This window comes from Sinocyclocheilus grahami, unplaced genomic scaffold (genome assembly GCF_001515645.1).
Source record: "Sinocyclocheilus grahami isolate Dianchi unplaced genomic scaffold, SAMN03320097.WGS_v1.1 scaffold1377.1, whole genome shotgun sequence".
NCBI classification, from domain to species: Eukaryota; Metazoa; Chordata; class Actinopteri; order Cypriniformes; family Cyprinidae; genus Sinocyclocheilus; species Sinocyclocheilus grahami.
In genome coordinates this window covers 108,512-127,272 of record NW_015506556.1, presented here as the reverse complement: position 1 = coordinate 127,272, position 18,761 = coordinate 108,512, and the positions used below count along the sequence as shown (strand labels likewise).

Here is an 18,761-nt window from a genome sequence, read left to right as displayed (position 1 = left end):
GCGGCAACAACAATACTACAGCGAGAATAAAAGTTATGCCTTCTTTCTTTGCATGAACATTTGGGCGGCATTATGCAAATCTTCCCATATCGTGACGTAGTCATGTGGGGGCGTGTTAGAACGAGCCGTTTTAGGTAGGCGTGGTTGACTCAGCTTTTATGAAGAATATCTCTTTGGATTTGAGACTTTAGTCTTTGCAACTTTACAGATCTTCTTTATGCACCAAGAGCTTGTAACACTCCAAAGAGAAAGGAAAAAATGGAAATCACATCATATGCCCCCTTAAGTGTCATTAGCAGTGCCATGTGCATGATCTCATGTGTTCTTTTTGGCTCCGTCTTTAAATTTTTACCTCATATGCCTACTGTATATACTGTATATTCACGCTTGAACACAAACCCAATCAACTGTAATCAATTTGGCAAAACAAGCTCTGGTTCCTGAATGTGGTCAGATGACGTTGTGTTGTTGGCTGAGGCCAATGCGGACAGGTTTTACTTTACCACTATGTGCTCTGTTTGACACTGATATTTTGTTAAACATGTAAGACATAATGTTGTATGTTATGTTAATAGGATATTGAACGTTAGGGAGTTGAAAAAGTTAAAAAAAAGACTCAACAAATTGTTTAATTCCGATTTTGAATTGCCTCACTGATGTCACTTATAAACCATTTACTTTAATAAAAATAAAGTCCTCTTTGTTAAGAAGAGCAAAATAACTCACATATTCTCTTTGTCCTCTTAGGCCCCAGCTTTAGAGGACTCTGGGAGTGAGGCAGCCTGTCTGGATGATGGGGAGTCTCTGCAGGAGGGGCATGGAGAGCAACAGGACTATCAGGAATGGTGTGAGCCAGTTTCTGAAGCAGCACAGGACACAAAAGAGGAATATTTTGACACACACTCATGTCACAGTGACACTTTCTCTGGCTTGAGTCATGAAACTAAGGACTGCTGCAGGACACCGCTCAGCTCTGTGGGTCATCTGGACTCACACTCACCTTCGGTTAGAAGGAGAGATCCCTCTTCATCAAAACTGCATAACTCTATCAATCATGCTGACAGTCTCAGTAGAACAGAGGATAAAGAACAATTGCAAAAGCAGACTGAAAATATGGGGATGATGTGCATGGGAGTTGATGGCACTGGAATGTCTCAAGCTAAGGGTGCTTCGGAATGTGAGGAGGTTTTCAGCAATTTTCCAGCGGGACCTGATATTGATTCTTCTTCAAGGAATGACCAATCCTACATCGTAACACCCCTACTGGCATTAGAGAACGCTGTAGAACCACAAACACTCACTGATCCATGTGCTAATGACTCATTATTAACCTTAACAGACTGTGATGGAGCCAAGTCTCAGTTTGCTGACACCTTTGAGGGAAGATCAAAATGGGATCAAATTAACAAAAATATCACAGACACTCAGTCAAGACACATTGAGCCACGAATACAGTTCATAACCTCAAGTGAGAAGCAGTTACAGCAAAATGATATTGACAGTATTAACACTGAAATACAGTTGATTTCGAATGCATCTGTTGCGAATAGTAAAGATAACGAATGTCGTGAGCTGGGTGTTGATGAAAATAAGATCAGTTTATCTGTATCACGTCAACTTTCTGTATACGAGTCTGTATCAGTTGAGAAGCCTATTGAACAGGAATTTGAGGAGTCAACAAAACACAGCCAATCACAGCCCTCAGTAGAGCACAGCAAATCACTGCCCTCAGTAGAGCACAGCCAATCACAGCCTTCAGTAGAGCACAGCCAATCACAGGCATCAACAGAACTAATCCAATCACAGGATTCTGTAGAATGCAGCCAATCACGGAATTCAGCAGAACACAGCCAATTACAGGCCTCAACAAAAGACAGGCCATCACAAGATTTTGTTGAACACAGCCAATCACAGAATTCAGTAGAACTCAGGCAATCACGAGACTCAATAGAACACAGTCAGTCACAGGATTCAGTAAAATGTAGGCAATCACAGAATTCAGTAGAAAACAGACAACCACAAGACTCAGTAGAACATAGTCAGCCAAAGGATTCTGTAGAATGCAGTCAATCACATGATTCTATAGAATGCAGCCAATCACTGTATTCAGTCGAACACAGGCAATCACAAGACTCAATAGAACACAGCCAGTCACAGAGCTCAGAGGACATGCCATCCCAAATTTTCATCAAACACAGCCAATCACAGACCCCAGTAGAACACACCAAATCACAGGATTCTGTAAAATGCAGTCAATCACATAATTCAGTAGAACACAACCAATCACAGACCCCAGTAGAACACACCAAATCACAGGATTCTGTAAAATGCAGTCAATCACAGAATTCAGTAGAACACAACCAATCACAGGACTCAGTGGAACACAACCAGTCACAGAGCTCAGAAGACATGCCATTCCAAAATTTCATCAAACACAGCCAATCACAGACCCCAGTAGAACACACCAAATCACAGAATTTTGTAAAATGCAGTCAATCACAGAATTCAGTAGAGCACAACCAATCACAGACCCCAGTAGAACACACCAAATCACAGGATTCTGTAAAATGCAGTCAATCACAGAATTCAGTAGAACACAACCAATCACAGGACTCAGTAGAACACAGCCAGTCACAGAGCTCATTAGAAGACATGCTATTGCAAAATGTAATCAACCACAACAAATCACAAGACCCAGTAGAATATACTCTGTCACTGACCTCACTACAGCACACCCAATCACAGAATTCTGTAGAACTTAGCCCATCAAATGATTCTGTAAAATGCAGCCAATCACAGGATTCAGTAGAAAACAGTCAGTCACATACTACATCAGAACACATTCAGTTACAGAAGTCTATAGAATGTAGCCAATCACAGAATTCCATACAACACAGGAAATCACAGGATTTAGCAGAACAAAACCAATCACCGAACACCATAGAGCACAGCCAATCACAAACTCCAGTGGAACACAGCCAATCACAAACTTCAGTGCAACACAGCCAATCACAAACTTCAGTGGAACACAGCCAATCACAAGTTGATTCCATTAAGGCAAATTCTATGAATACACAGTGGACTGTGACGGAGTCAGACTCTGGTTTTATTTCAAACACAGCTTCTCTTTATGAAAAGGGACAATTAAAACAGGACTGCGTGGACGTATGCATGAATTGTGAAGTCAGTCAGTCCTTGAAAACATCTGGAAGGCTTTCATCAGAGGATACTGACAAAGAACTCGATTTGAACTTCGAAAAGAATAACAGTCTAAATTTAAAAAAGCAGAACTTAAATGACACCCTACCTGTTATTTCTGAATGCGAGTCTTTTGCAGCTGAGAGAGCTTTCTCAAATGTGCCTAACGCAACTTCTGCTGGAGTGTCAGATTCACTGAATCAGCATGTGATCAATGACCGGACTTCAGAACTGTCAGATCTGCAGGCCAGACCTCATTACGGTCAACAAAATTTCCCAGTTTTACAAATGCACACTGAAAAAAGGGATTACTCAGTTAGTAGTTATCACATGGACATTCATTGCTTAGAGGACATTGTTGCAGGGGAACATGAGCCTGAGGCAGATTTTTATGAAACCCATCAGTGCCCTAATAGCAGAATTAACTGTAACACACAGGGTGAATTCACTGAAGCACAAGTGTATGTTAACACTAAAACGTTTGATACCAATGATGGTGACGTTTTAGAAGGAACACAGAAGAATAGCAAAACACATCACATTATTAAAGGGTACCAGAAAGAATGTACAATAGTTCCCTCGATAGAACAGTCAGTAATTTACTCTGATAGTTCGGGATGCATAGAATACACTAGGCCTAAGTCATTGAGTGTCACGTGTCCTGACATGAAGACAGCTGAAGCCGATGGGAGTCCTGTAGACAGTCCTGTCGAATCTCTGGCTAGTCTGTTCGAGATTTCGTATGACAAATCTCAAGTCAGCCCCACAGATGTTTGCTTTGAGCTCAGTGATGGCCTTCATATGAACTGTAAACAAGTAGCACATTGCGTTATAGAATATACAGAGACCTCCAAACAATTTCACAGACCCGACACCCTGTCTGACAAACAAGCAAGACAAAACGAGTCAGTTGAAACAATTGAGCCGGATGTAGATATTTTGTCTAGTGCATGTACTGATCCTTTCACAAATGCACAATCCCCTTTTGATTATTCCCAGCTGAACAGTAGAAACAATGAATACAGCTCAGACACAAATAATAATATTAAAGCCATTACTTTTGAAGAGTGTGCCTCAGGTGAACAGATCTCTTTGCCCAATTCTTTGCAAAAATACAGCAGGTTTAGTATCAATGCTGGATCTTTACTCTCAAAAGGTGGTGATTGCAAAGACAATGCCCCTCCTAGTCAGGCTACTCCCTTTAAAGCACCTGAAATGAGGACTGCAATTGACAGCAAAGATAATGTTGCTAAACCTTCTGAATTCAACGAATTCAGCAGCCATAGAGATGTTATACTAAAGCAGCTTTGTGATTGCTGTGATGGAAAGGAGTGCCAGCTGCACTCGCCTGCAGTGGAAGGAGAGCAGACAGCAGGAGGATTTCAGTTCAAGGGCACAGACAGCATCAGTCAGAGCAGAACTGCAGTGTTGCAAACCTTGAGTACCTCACACACACATGACCAATGCAACACACATGGAGAGGTTAATGCAGACTCTACAAACTGTGAATTTTCACATATTGGCCATTTGCTTGCACACAATTTCACAGACCCGACACCCTGTCTGACAAACAAGCAAGACAAAACGAGTCAGTTGAAACAATTGAGCCGGATGTAGATATTTTGTCTAGTGCATGTACTGATCCTTTCACAAATGCACAATCCCCTTTTGATTATTCCCAGCTGAACAGTAGAAACAATGAATACAGCTCAGACACAAATAATAATATTAAAGCCATTACTTTTGAAGAGTGTGCCTCAGGTGAACAGATCTCTTTGCCCAATTCTTTGCAAAAATACAGCAGGTTTAGTATCAATGCTGGATCTTTACTCTCAAAAGGTGGTGATTGCAAAGACAATGCCCCTCCTAGTCAGGCTACTCCCTTTAAAGCACCTGAAATGAGGACTGCAATTGACAGCAAAGATAATGTTGCTAAACCGTCTGAATTCAACGAATTCAGCAGCCATAGAGATGTTATACTAAAGCAGCTTTGTGATTGCTGTGATGGAAAGGAGTGCCAGCTGCACTCGCCTGCAGTGGAAGGAGAGCAGACAGCAGGAGGATTTCAGTTCAAAGGCACAGACAGCATCAGTCAGAGCAGAACTGCAGTGTTGCAAACTTTGAGTACCTCACACACACATGACCAATGCAACACACATGGAGAGGTTAATGCAGACTCTACAAACTACAAACATCCGGAGCCCGTCCAAGAGGAAAGCACATTACCACTGAGTGGCTCACTCAAGGTCGATGATACTTATGAATTGGAAAACATGGAGAGAAAGCTTGAAACTTTCATGGCTAGCTCTCCTGAAAGCACTGATTCAATATGTGAAACTTCTGATCCTCTATGTAAGCAATCTTTGCAACTGCGCAACTTGGAGACAGAGGGCGCATTTGTTACATGTTGCCGTATTTTACCCATCACTAATTTAGAGGCCATTTTGGAGTCAGACCGTTCACCGGAGAGCTCATTTGTGATAGAAAATGGACTTAGGGAGCAACAGGGAGGAAGTCCATTATCAGAAGGTGGATTCAGTGAGGAATGGAACTCTTGTGATGACGTCACAAACCGCACACATGAAAACATTTCTGCCATGTGTACAAAAACCAACGTAGCCACTGTCATGAATGAACAAGATGCTGGAGAAACAATGAGCTCTTTATCAAATGGTTTTGATAGCAGTGATGGTTATAGTGTTTCCAGTTTTGTGTCACAAGACCTTGACTCCAGTACGAACAGTGAAGAGACAGAGGACAGCACTCAGTCATCATCTAGTCTTCGTGGTTCTTCAAGAAATAAGAGAACCCAATCAGGGAAGGGCTCTGTGTTTTCAGTTTTTTCTCGAATGCCCTCATTCCGCAAGATTAAACAAGAACACAAAGGCAATAGCAAGGTTGATCCAGAAATTAAGGACTCCAATGAGGATGGAGATGAACGGTGTGAGTTGAAGTACAATAGGTCACCCACACTTAACAAATCCAACCATTCACTGTACAAGACCTCTATTTCTCAAAGTACAGATCATCTAACAGCCATTACAAAGTTTGTTGACCACTCCAATGATGATAGTTTTGAAAAAGCTTTTGCTTTAAACATGCAGAATAGAGAGAAGTATACACAATCCCAAAATTTGTATCAGCAGCACAAAGATGGAGATGCAGTGAATTTTAGAGTTTCCCCAACAACAGAGGGATTGCAACAAAAAAGAAGCAAGAGTACCGATAACTTAAACTTGCGCATGAAGCTCGTAATGGCTCACAAGTCTCTGTCTAGCCTGTTTGAGTCCAGATATCCTGAGAGGGACAACCAGGAGCAGATTGCACAGTCAGAGAACGAGGAGGTAAAAATCAAGCAGTCCTGGAGGAAGTCGAAACGGTCTAAGGAAGCAGAACTTTGCAAAAGAACTCTATCGGTTCCTGGGATGGTCTGTGACAAGTCCATACATCAGAGCCATATCAATTGTGCCTTCTGTGCTCCTCAGAACAGGTCAAGACTTAATAGCTCACCAGCTTCCCAAAAGAGTTTGAAGAGCACGTGCCATTCTGATTCACAGAGTTTGAAATCTGGTCTTCAGGAACAGTCAGAAGACAGAAAATATCTGGAAGGAGGTGAGCTGCCTTGTGCTCCTTACTTAGATAATGACCAGATCTCAGAAGATGGCTTCGAGTCCAGTGTAGCGGATAGGTCACAATCACCTGTACACCAAACTGTTTTTGCACTTACAAACCAGATGTCACCTACCTGGACCAGATCTTTAAGCTGTTTTGAGACCACTGATACGCCAACAAGGCCCATGAGCCCTAAGCCTCACAGTCCTGGTCTGGGCTGGACACGCCGGAGGAGCTTCCGTTACCCCTCAAGATCTGTTGCATCTTCTCTCTGCTCACTCGGTCAAGGAGTGAGCACTGACGGTCTCTCCGATCCACCTCAGAGACCGACGTCTCTGAAACCAAGGACAGCACAACTCACAACAACCCACTCTTTTGATTGTGAGTCCTTACTAGAGGACAGCAGTTCAGACAGCCAGTCTCAAAATAGCCTGAATTCAGCACCCCTGATCAACAAACCAGAGGTAAGTCAAAGTCAATTATGAAGTTTATGATGTTAGGAGAGCATAAATGTGTCCTTTGAAAATTTTGGACGGGATTGCTATGTGATTTCTCACTTGCTATATTTAGCTCATACGTCAAAGCAAAAGTGGATTGTTAAAGTGCTTTTTGGAATTGATCTGGATTAGCCAGCAAATTACAAGGGTTATTACATGTTAAGTCACAATATTTCTCAAAGGTAGTGCCATCTAGTGGCTAGCAAGGAACATTTATGATCACATTGTCCACCCTTTCAAAAAGTGTGGCCTACAGTGCAAAAAATACTTAATGATTTTTTTTCAGCTAAAGTAACACGTAAAAGATTTTAAGGTTTGTTTTCATAGATTGTATCTTGAATATAAGTGCATTTTGCGTTTGTAGATTTTTTTTCTATTAAAAGTTGAGGGTTGGTAAGATTTTAAAATGTTTTTTTAAATAAGTATCTTAAGCTCACCAAGACTGCATTTATTTGATCAAAAATACAGTACAAACAATAATATTGTGAAATATCATTACAATTTAAAACTATAGTTTAAAACTCTTTTGTATATTAAAGTGCCCCTATTATGGGTAATGAAAGGTTCATATTTTGGTTTTGGGAGTCCCCAACAACAGGTTGACATGCATGCAAGGTCAAAAAACACTTTCATTGTATTATAATATGCATTTATTTTTACCTTACTTGCTCAACGACTCCCAAACGGTTCGCTCAAAGATACATTTTTCCAAACCCCTCCTTTGCGTGACGCTAATCCGCGGTGATTGGTCTCATTTTCATTTCATAATGCCTGATAAAGCAGCCTTTGTAAGCAGTGCTGCTTTGTGTACAGCGTTACCGGGGAAACCGCTATTTTTACTGATTTTTAGGCTCAAAAAGTGGCACCTAGTGGCAAAGAATGAATTTGCATTTTCATTCAGACCAATGCGAAAAGACCAACAAGTGGGCGGGCAATATGCTAATGTTTCATGTTGACGGCAACATGAAACGGCTGATTCAGAGTCGACTCTTTATTTTGAGAGACAATAACTTTATACACGGTGCACTTTCAGATTTAAAACTTTGCAGGATGTTTTCATTCACTTAGAGCTGTGTTACACACTGCATGAAAGGTAATTTTCAAAAATCCATAATAGGGCCATTTTAAGATATTTTAAAATGTAGTAATTTATTCCTGTGATGGCAAAGCTCAATTTGCAGCAGCCATTACTCCAGTCTTGGCAATCCTAGTAATTATTCTAATATGCAGATTTGGTGCTTATGAAATGTTTCTTATCATCAGTGTTGAAAACATTTGAGCTGTTTAATATTTTTGTAGAAACGGTGATACATTTCTTTCAGGATTCTTTGCAAAAGAACACCATTTATATGAAAGAGAAATCATTTGTAACATATTTTTAATGCATCTTTGCTGAATAAAAGTACTATTTTTTTCCTAAAAGATCTTACTGACCCCAAACATATGTTATGTACTAACCTGCAAGTGCTGACAAAATACACATGTATAAGGCATATATCCAACAGATTAATAATGTAATAACTGAAAAAAAAAAAAAATACAGTGCAGTGTAAATATCTTGCTAATGTTTACTTTTAACTTCTTAACATTATTAAAAGTCAACATATGACAAACTTCATCCCTTAGTGGAAATCCATTGAAAGACATGTACATGTACTGTACAATAACCACCTAAATTTGCACTCAAAGCATGTACAGCACAGTACTGAGCCAGCCATCCAGTCAGAAGAGAGAAGACAACAGGGAAGTGCATGTGTGCTTCGGGTGAAGTCCAGACAGCAGGGTAAAGCTGCACCCAGACCCATCTCAGACCTCTACGGTTGGACCGTGTCTCTTCAGGGCATCAGGGAGGTGGCGCTTGATCTGGAGAGGAAGAGCAATTCGACCGAAACCCGTCGGCGTTCATGCTCATATGAAACGTTGACTGATGTGGAGAACACCCATAAAAAGAAGCTTAACACGCGGCAAAGTTTGCGTCAGCTTAGCTCACCAACATCTCAGAAGCACGAGAAAGTAAGGAACTCGTCAAAAAGGGAGAACAGCCTGACCATCAGCATCTCCCACTGCACCTTTTCGTCTCTTTTTCTTCTTTCTTTCTGTTTTGAGCTCCTGGAATCATTCCCTTGTAGTGCCTTTAGGATTTCCAATTTCTGTTCCGTTTCTTGTAATTTGCCTGAATACACAAACATCTGGCTGAACACTTTCACCATTTACGATGTCTTTTAGAAATATCAAATGAGCTTATGAATTTGAGTCATTTAAAATGATTAAGACAATTGCATTAATTTGCACAGTTTTTCCTCAGTACATGTACACAGTACAGTACATATTGACTATAGTATTACATTTAATAATCATAATGATTTTAACACCGTTTTCTATTCATCATAAATATAGATATACAGATAAATGTTTTATTTAATTTTTATTTATAATTAACAATATTAAAAAAATATTAGTAATATATACTGTTTTGTCAGTACTTTTCATTATATACTGTATATACATATAGTAAATAGTACGTAGTAGAGTAAAAAGGCATATATAAATAGCAAATATTATTTACTCATTATTATTCATAATATATACTTTTATCTCATCCGTAGGTGCGCGCTAGACTTTCCCTCACTTCTCCAGAGCAGTTCCCCTCTGTTCCTCTCAAAGACCACTTCTTCTCCCAGAGCACACCTGTTGGACTGGACTTTTTGGGCTGGCCTCACCGTGCATCATTTTCAGGTACGGAACATTGGCATTTAAACCTTCCATATGTTGCACCACAACCATTTATTATAGTACAAAGTATATTGACTTCCTAAATCTTTCCTTTAAGTCTTGGTTTATTTTATTGTCCTCCAGGGGGCAATGGTCACCTTCATTCTGCAACCTGTGATAACCCTCTGTGAGTTATTTATAGTTCTGTTTGTGACAGTGGGAGCCCAGAGACTCACAGACGTCTTTGATGTAAATTTATAGTTTTTCATCATCAAACACTAACCCATTTGAGTTAAGATACCTGGACATAAACCTGAGGAGGTCCTTGCTCAGCTGCAGTCACAAACAATCAGTACATCTGTGATGAGTGATGAATTCCACCTACGGCGTGTGATTTCTTAAGAAGAAGCTTTATTCAGTCGTGTGTGCACATAGCGGGAGCACAGAGGCTATCTTTGTGCAGTAATGCATGGAGCGTGGAGCTCAAAGGCCCCCAGTGCTGATCCGCTCTCTTTCTGCCAAACAATCCTGCTGATTATTTCTCACCCACTCACTGGCGCCAGGCCTTCTCTCGCTCACTTTCGCTCGCTCTCTGAGTGTAGAGGTAGACCTGGCATGGGTTTATAACCCCCACCCTTACATACGCTCACATACGCACACTTTTGAAAGGAGACTTTGAATTAGGAAATTGAGTTGAGCGTCTCAGTAGAAGTGTAAGCTACTATGAAATGGGCTTTGGCTGACCTTGAGTTTTGTTTGCCTGCTGTTATGAGCATTATGTTTCTATGATCAACATAAAACCCTAACTGAATCTGCGCCATGTTATATATTAAAGTGTGCATTTTTTCTTCAGAATCTATGATCTTTTACTGTTGTTCTGTTTCATTTATATTTATATTCCTCCCACTATTGATGTCTTATTGCTGTGACATGCTCTGTATTTTGCAAGGCCTCTGTAAATGCCTTGCCTTATGTAATATGGATTCCTATGAGGAGAAAGAAACAATGACCTCATTTTGCCCCTTGCTGACATCATGCCCACTCTACGACCTTTCTGTATGCCGCATGGCAAGCCAATGCAGCATTCCTATTGAGGTTATGCTAATGTAGAACTTGAATCTTAGTTTGTAGCTTTAATTCAGGAGTTCTTCATGAGAGAAACTAACACCGATACATGCTTCTCTCCACAGAATCGAATCTCAGCACACCAGCACAAGAGGCAGGAGAGAGACAGGTCCTCCCTCTGGGTGAGTTTACTCCTTCTGAACCACAATATGAGCTGGACAATGCTGTGAAATATTGAAGGGACATTCAAACCTGTTTGTTTGACCTGTTTGCATCTGTGACTGTTGGGTTGAACGTATTTTTCTCAGCTTGTGCGTTTTTATGAATTCTAATATGGTGATTATATTATGCTGTTTTAGTCTGCTGGCTAATAGTCCAGTTGGATTTGTGTGTGATTTAAACTGGGGGGTTTGATGTCATATTTTGATCTCCAAATATGAAGATCCCCTTGCAAGAGAGCCTCTTTCTATAAATACAGCTATGTATTTGCTTCTCTTATAAATACTCTCTATTTATAAGAGAAAAATAGTTACCATGATGTTGTTGTTGTTATTTACAATGGTTTTGTCAATATGTTCTCTCTCTATATTAAATATTTAATATTATTATTAATAATAATATAATTCATATAATAATAAATACAATAATAATAAATAATAATAGAAAAATGTTTACTATGACTATACATAATAATAATAATACATTTAATAATGAAAATAATAATAAATAATAATAGTAAAATGTTACTGCTGCTACTACTACTACTACTACTACTACTACTAATAATAATATTAATAATTGTGAGGAAACCTTTTCCAATCAATCAATCAATTAATCAATCAAGGTTATTATTATTATTATTTATTTTTTAATTTTTTTTAATTCTCAGTGTTTTGCATGAAGATCCCCTTGCAAGAGAGCCTCTTTCTATAAATACAGCTATGTATTTGCTTCTCTTATAAATACTCTCTATTTATAAGAGAAAAATAGTTACCATGATGTTGTTGTTGTTATTTACAATGGTTTTGTCAATATGTTCTCTCTCTATATTAAATATTTAATATTATTATTAATAATAATATAATTCATATAATAATAAATACAATAATAATAAATAATAATAGAAAAATGTTTACTATGACTATACATAATAATAATAATACATTTAATAATGAAAATAATAATAAATAATAATAGTAAAATGTTACTGCTGCTACTACTACTACTACTACTACTACTAATAATAATAATAATAATTGTGAGGAAACCTTTTCCAATCAATCAATCAATCAATCAATCAATTAATCAATCAAGGTTATTATTATTATTATTATTATTTATTTTTTAATTTTTTTTAATTCTCAGTGTTTTGCATTTTTATATTTATTTATATAATAAATATTTCTTTATTTACTTTAATACCACTACTACTTACAATAGTTATTATTATTACTATTTTCTAAATGTTATTTTTTTGCACTGTTTTTTTGCACAACTTTTCCACAGACCCCAGGGGGCCCCCGACACAAGTTTAAAAACCCCTGATCTTAACCAGTGGCCGGTCTGACCTGTCATATACAAGAATGTGAGGAATGTTCCTCTGAGTTTTATCTTTTTTCCAGATCCAGCTCCCATGTTATGTAAAGTGTGGTCACAGCTGCAAGGGTTCGCACAAATCAAGATCCTCAAGTTTGAGTCTGATGAGAAAGTCTTCACACCAGCCACATTCCTTTCTATTCTTAGTTTCCAGAGATCCTGACCATTTCCGTGGAAATCACGTCCTTTGGTATCACATCAGCATACTGCGCAAGCATGCTTGGGCTTTTGTTGTGATAAATTGTGAACATTTTTGGGCTCGTCATTAGTGTCATCTCAGCTAATTATGGGTTCAATTCTTAGAAGGTGTTTGCAACTCGCAACATCGCTAGTGTTCTCTCCAGGCGCTGTCTTTTGGTTTACTAACAGCTTGGCTTTAACAGTGGAGGAGGGGAGCTCAAGGGGGGATTGGAAGGGAGGGGGAAGGCGGTCCGTTTCAGCGCCAGACTGAGCGTTTCGCATTGAGCCATGTGAGTCATATAAGTCCTCCTCCCCTTAAAGGATCCCCAGTGATGCCAGCCTGTGACTGTATGTGTGTGTGGGAGAGAGAGAAGGCTGATTGTGTGTCTGGGTGTCTGTGTTGAGCCGTGAGCTCTTTGAGACTGTGCATCCAAGAGTGAAAGTAAAAGAGCAGAAGAGCGAGTGAGGAATGACAGAGGGAGGCTGAGGCTACGCCGCACACTCGAGCCTTGGAGACACGCTTTGGACCTGACACCTGCCGAAGCGACGCCACCCTTCTTCCTCTCGCTGTGCATCCACATGCGCACCCAGCACAGTGCCGGTGAGGTGGGCGTCCCGCTGGCAGGAGGTGGCTGCAGTGGTGGCAGTTCAGAGCAGTTACCTGGCTCTGACTCAGACTGTAGCCCTGCTCTGAAACTGGCCGGAGGGATTAGAGCAGTGCGAGGGGTCATGTCCCATTACTGGAGTCTGGAGAGCCTTCACTCCACCAACGGTAAGACTCTCTCTTACCTTTGGAGCTCAGATGTTTTGAACTGCGTTTCGAGCTTGACGTCAGTTGACACTCATGCAACGGGTGACGTTCTGCCTCTGTGAGGTTCTTGTGACAGCTCTTGTTCATTGTATTGTAGTCTTTCGGTCAATGTGATGGCATTGTCTTGAGCCCTTGATGGGCAAAAAGTGGTAGCTGAAAGAGACACTGTCTCTATGCAAATGTAAACACATAGCGTAGCTGCCGCTCATGCGATATGCGTGTCAAAGCAACAGGAGTTTGCCTTCTGACCAATCGACATGTATAGAAGCAACATGAGTTGGAAATCGAGGTGGCGATGTGGTAATCGAGATGCCTTGCTGTTGAATGAAGATGCCACTCTCTTTACCGTCTGCATCTTGCTTCGGTTATTGCATTACTGTCACGGATGTCATCTATTGATCTATGTTCCTGCTGGCTCGTAATTGGTTAAGTGGTAATGTTGTGGAAGCCTCTGTCAAGTGAGCCAATGTGTATGGTAGATGTAGATGGATTGCTTATGAGCGAAGTGACAGCTTTCCCTTCGTTGCCTGCATTTCCTGCATTCAGCTGCTACACGCATTCCCTCGCAGGATATTAATGTGCGAAATTAGCATGCGTTGAGCTTTTCCACACCTATGTGATATTAAACACTGTGGCAGTGACATGTCAGCATTTGTGTAAAAATGCAGCGTTGTATTCAGCACAGCATGAGTGAAAGCACAGGCTGTGTTAAAAATATTTTAGGGGTAACCAACACTGCCCCTTTTGCCTCTGTGAACAGAGCCGATATATCGATTAAGCAAATTCTTCAGGTTTCCTTTCTAAGAATAGAGCAACTCTCTCTCTGTGCTGGCACTACCCATAGCCGTATAGTAAGACAAACGAGTGCAAAACGAGTGATGTGAAATGAGACGAGATGCCAATTTGAGCAGTATTTTGGTCTCATTATCTTCTCTCAGGGTTGGCATGGTGACAGACAAGCCAATGACCGTCAGCCAAGGTAGTACTGATGTCACAAACGGCCACCGCTACCCACGTCAGCTGCAATTTGAATGTTTTTCTCATTTTCTGCTTTGTCCTAAGAGAGATGGGATGTGACTTTTCCTGTGATGGAGGGAAATAAATGGTGCACTGTGAGCCGGGGGCAGTAGCTACAGACATTTCAAACAGCGCTGTCACCTCGTCACGGTCCGCTGACCTCATTACAGCACTCATATAGCTGATCGCAGGACAGTCAGAAGAACAAAAACCGGAGTGACACGTGAGAAATGTGTTCAACTGGAACGTTTGTAAGTTTGAACATTAGAAGTGTTTGATGAGAGTTTGTTTCCCGCACAAATCCCAAGGCTCTTTCTTGGCATCTCTAGACCAACAGAGATGGTTTGGGTTCAAGCCAGACTTGACCCGCAGAACTCATTCACTAAACTGAGAGACTCTCTACCCTAGTGTTATGCAACAAGAACTGTTTTTTTGTGTAATTACTGACTGGGAGGTCTACAGTATGTACTGTAATATCTGGAGAAAGCTATCCATTAGCTTTTCTGTTTGTCTCAATGGCATTTGCTTAGCTGCTACCACAGAAGACTGTGACAGTCCGTGTCTAGTTCACTTTTAAGAGTGGTAATACTTATAGGGATCACTAGTATAGGGATCACTATTAACTAGTTGCTTATTAGAATGCCTATTATTATAATATCTATTATTATATTAGTAGGCCTACTCATAAAGCACATATTCTGCGTGGCCAATCCTACCCAATACCTAAACTTAACAACTAGCAGCAAATTAGAAACAAAATGTGTAGTTAAAAAAAAAATCAAAAATCAAAACATGCTATTATAAATTATTTTTAGTTTTTTTCTTTATAATGCAGTGACTTCAAAAGGTATTTAGACATTTAATTTTAATGCATTGTACAATAAAATCCAAGTGCTGTTTATGGTAAAGACACAAAATAATATGAGCACCTGGGAAATAGGCAATATTTCATTATTAAGATGTTTTGTACCATTTGCCTTTAATACAGTTTCCAACCGTCTTAGAATAGATTCATAGAACCTTTGAATAGTCTCCAGTCGAATGTGGTTTGTCAGAACATCTGCCAGTTGCTTAGAGATGTTGGAGGAGGGAACTGGCTACTTACTTTTCTTTCCAAAACTGCCCACAGTGGTTGGCAATATTCAAGTCAGGTGATTGAGCTGGAGAAGGCGGATGTTGAAGTTTATCTGGGTGCTCAATGGGGTTTATGATGATGACACCATATTTTTCAAATTTTTCATATCACTGGTTTCTGTGATAAAAGTTTTAGCAATTGCTGCTCTTTCATGGATTCAAGTTCTCTGTGGTCATTTTTTTAGGAATCATGGTCTTGAAGGTGTATATTGAAGTTCATTGTCACTGTTCTAATGTAGTTCTGTGTTGTTTGGACACAATCATTCTTGTTTGATGGGCCCTATCATTCACTTTTGGTTTTTGCCCCTTATTCTTCTTCACTGATTAAGTCTTGCCAAGCTTTGTGTGTGAATTCATAATCATAAACCCTGTTTTACTTAAAGGGGTCATATGATCTTGCTAAAAATAACATTATTTTGTGTGTTTGGTGTAATGAAATGTATTTATGCGGTTTAAGTTTAAAAAAACACATTATTTTCCACATACTGTACATTATTGTTTCTCCTCTATGCCCTGCCTTTCTAAAACGCGTCGATTTCTACAAAGCTCATCGGTCTGAAAAGCGAGGAGTGCTCTGATTGGCCAGCTATCCAGTGCGTTGTGATTGGCCGAATACCTCAAGCTTGTGACGGAAATGTTACGCCCCTACCATACTGTGATGCCCTGTCCGGCCGAAGCGACGAGACAAAACATTAAAACCCATTATAAACGAGCCATTTGTTGCATCCAGTGGGGACATAATTACGGATTGTAATGACTTATACTGTCTTTTTACGCATTGCGTTGCATAAACATAAACACAGCGTAAACATAAAACCATGTCTGCATTTGTAATCGGAGAAATGACAAACAAAAAGTGCTACTCTACACTGCTCAAAACTCGTGTTTGAATCGTCAGAGGCAAATTCTTTAAATATTAAAAACGTACTTGCAGTCTGTGAGTCAGAACAGCCGGCATTGTAGTCTACTCTACTAGGATCAGGAAGCAGTCCTCCATAAAATGTGCTGGACACATCTGAATATTTGGGTTGAACTGTTCTGGAACAGTGTTGTAAATACAACTTAACCACTGATTTCTAGTCGTGTCCTCTTTTGGAAGGCCAAACAAAGTAGTTTCGCTTTCACAACGAAACACAGCATCACACACGGCGGGCTAGAGTGAGCAGAGGCCAGCGGCCTAGAGTGAGCGGTGGCCGGCTTGAGTGAGCGGATGCGGGCGGGCCTGAGAACGGTGCGGCCGGCAGATTCGAAGAAGGAGGGTCGGCAACCACATGTGACGACTCTGGGCTGGACTCCACTTCGTCCACGGTGAAAGCCGATCCGGCGATCCACAGCGTGAAGTTGATGTATTTCCTTAGCGACCAGCACGGATCAGCTCTAGGCATGACGAAGCGGATATCGTCCTCTTTTGGAAGGCCAAACAAAGTAGTTTCGCTTTCACAACAAAACACACAGTGCCTTCACGACATGGCGGCGGCGGCAACAACAATACTACAGCGAGAATAAAAGTGTACGCCTTCTTTGTGTGAACATTTGGGCAGCGTTATGCAAATCTTCCCACATCGTGACGTAGACATGTGGGGGCGTGTTAGAACGAGCCGTTTTAGGTAGGCGTGGTTGACTCTTAACTTTTATAAAGAATATCTCTTGTAACACTCCAAAGAGAAAGGAAAAATTGAAATCGCATCATATGACCCCTTTAAAACACCAAACAATTTGGTCGTTAAATTTAGAGACACTCCTGCTAAACGGGGCTTCCATGATTTGCCCTTTTTGGAAGTCTGATAAATCAACGTTTAACCCACGGCTTGTACTAAACACAACACAACTATTCTAAAATGATTGACAAACTAGAGAATATAAACAACAAAAAGATAAAATAGAAAACAATCACAATATTTGTCTTTTCACTGTAGTCTACACAGATGATATTAACCCCTTATAATAATGGGTGTTCACATGGTTTTGTTCAACAGTATATATGCAATAAATTGATCAAAAGTGGCAATAAAGACATTTATAATGTTACAAAAGATTTCTATTTCAAATTAATGCTGTTCTTTTGAACTTTCTATTCATTAAAGGATCCTTGAAAATATATATCACAGTTTCCACAAAAATATTAAGCAGCACAACTGTTGTCAACATTGATAATATTAAGAAATGTTTTTGAGCACCAAATCAGCATATCAGAATGATTTCTGAAGGATCATATGACATTGAAGACTGGAGTAATGGCTGTTGGAAATTCAGCTTTGCCATCACAGGAATAAATGACATTTTAACATATATTAACAGTTATTTTAGTAACAAACTAGCAGTTTACAGAGTAGCAGATTTGGGAGGAAGACAAAGGTGAGAAAATTGTAATAATATTTCAGAATACCGTATTTTTGTTAAAGCATAAGCATGAGATACTTCTTTCAAGAACATCTGGCTGAGCCCAAGCTTTTGAACAGTAATGTATATGTACCATACTTTCTGCATACATCATGTTAATGCATGCACCCTGACACATTTAATACCATGAATGGCTTTTCCTGCATATACACATGTCAAGGACGCCTGCAAGTATAGATGCGGTATAGAAAGAGCGACGCACAGTAGAAAGTCTCACAGGATGTGTCACCACCGTGGCCCATCAACATATCGTGCTTCTGCAAATCTTCTTCTCTTCTACTTTCATTATTTGTGAGAAATGCACGACCACTTCTCACTTGTCTCAGAGCCAGAAATAGAAAGTCTCAGTTCTTCTCAAAAGCACTTTCATTAAAGTCTTGAGTTTCCACGCTGGAAGAGGAGCAGATGTGTTGCTGTCCGTATTTTCCCTGCGGGGTATTTTGTCTTGATTGCGGAATCTTGTGACCGCCCAGTGTGAGCCGGGTCAAGTGATAGCGAATGAGTCTGAAGTTCGTTTCTAAATGAACACTCATTGCTTA

At 40.0% G+C, this 18,761-nt stretch overlaps 1 protein-coding gene across 1 annotated transcript in view; it reads left to right on the top strand.

The window, feature by feature from the left end:
- Positions 1-18,761, top strand: part of LOC107569736 (uncharacterized) — a gene marked incomplete at its 3' end in the record, with an annotated part of 84,879 nt that overhangs the window by 43,980 nt on the left and 22,138 nt on the right. Inside the window, exons 3-8 of the mRNA XM_016255886.1 lie at positions 748-2,468; positions 2,550-4,735; positions 5,386-7,274; positions 8,997-9,320; positions 9,914-10,043; positions 11,210-11,266. Of these exons, the coding sequence (XP_016111372.1) occupies positions 748-2,468; positions 2,550-4,735; positions 5,386-7,274; positions 8,997-9,320; positions 9,914-10,043; positions 11,210-11,266 (6,307 nt within the window). The remainder of the gene's footprint in view (positions 1-747; positions 2,469-2,549; positions 4,736-5,385; positions 7,275-8,996; positions 9,321-9,913; positions 10,044-11,209; positions 11,267-18,761) is intronic.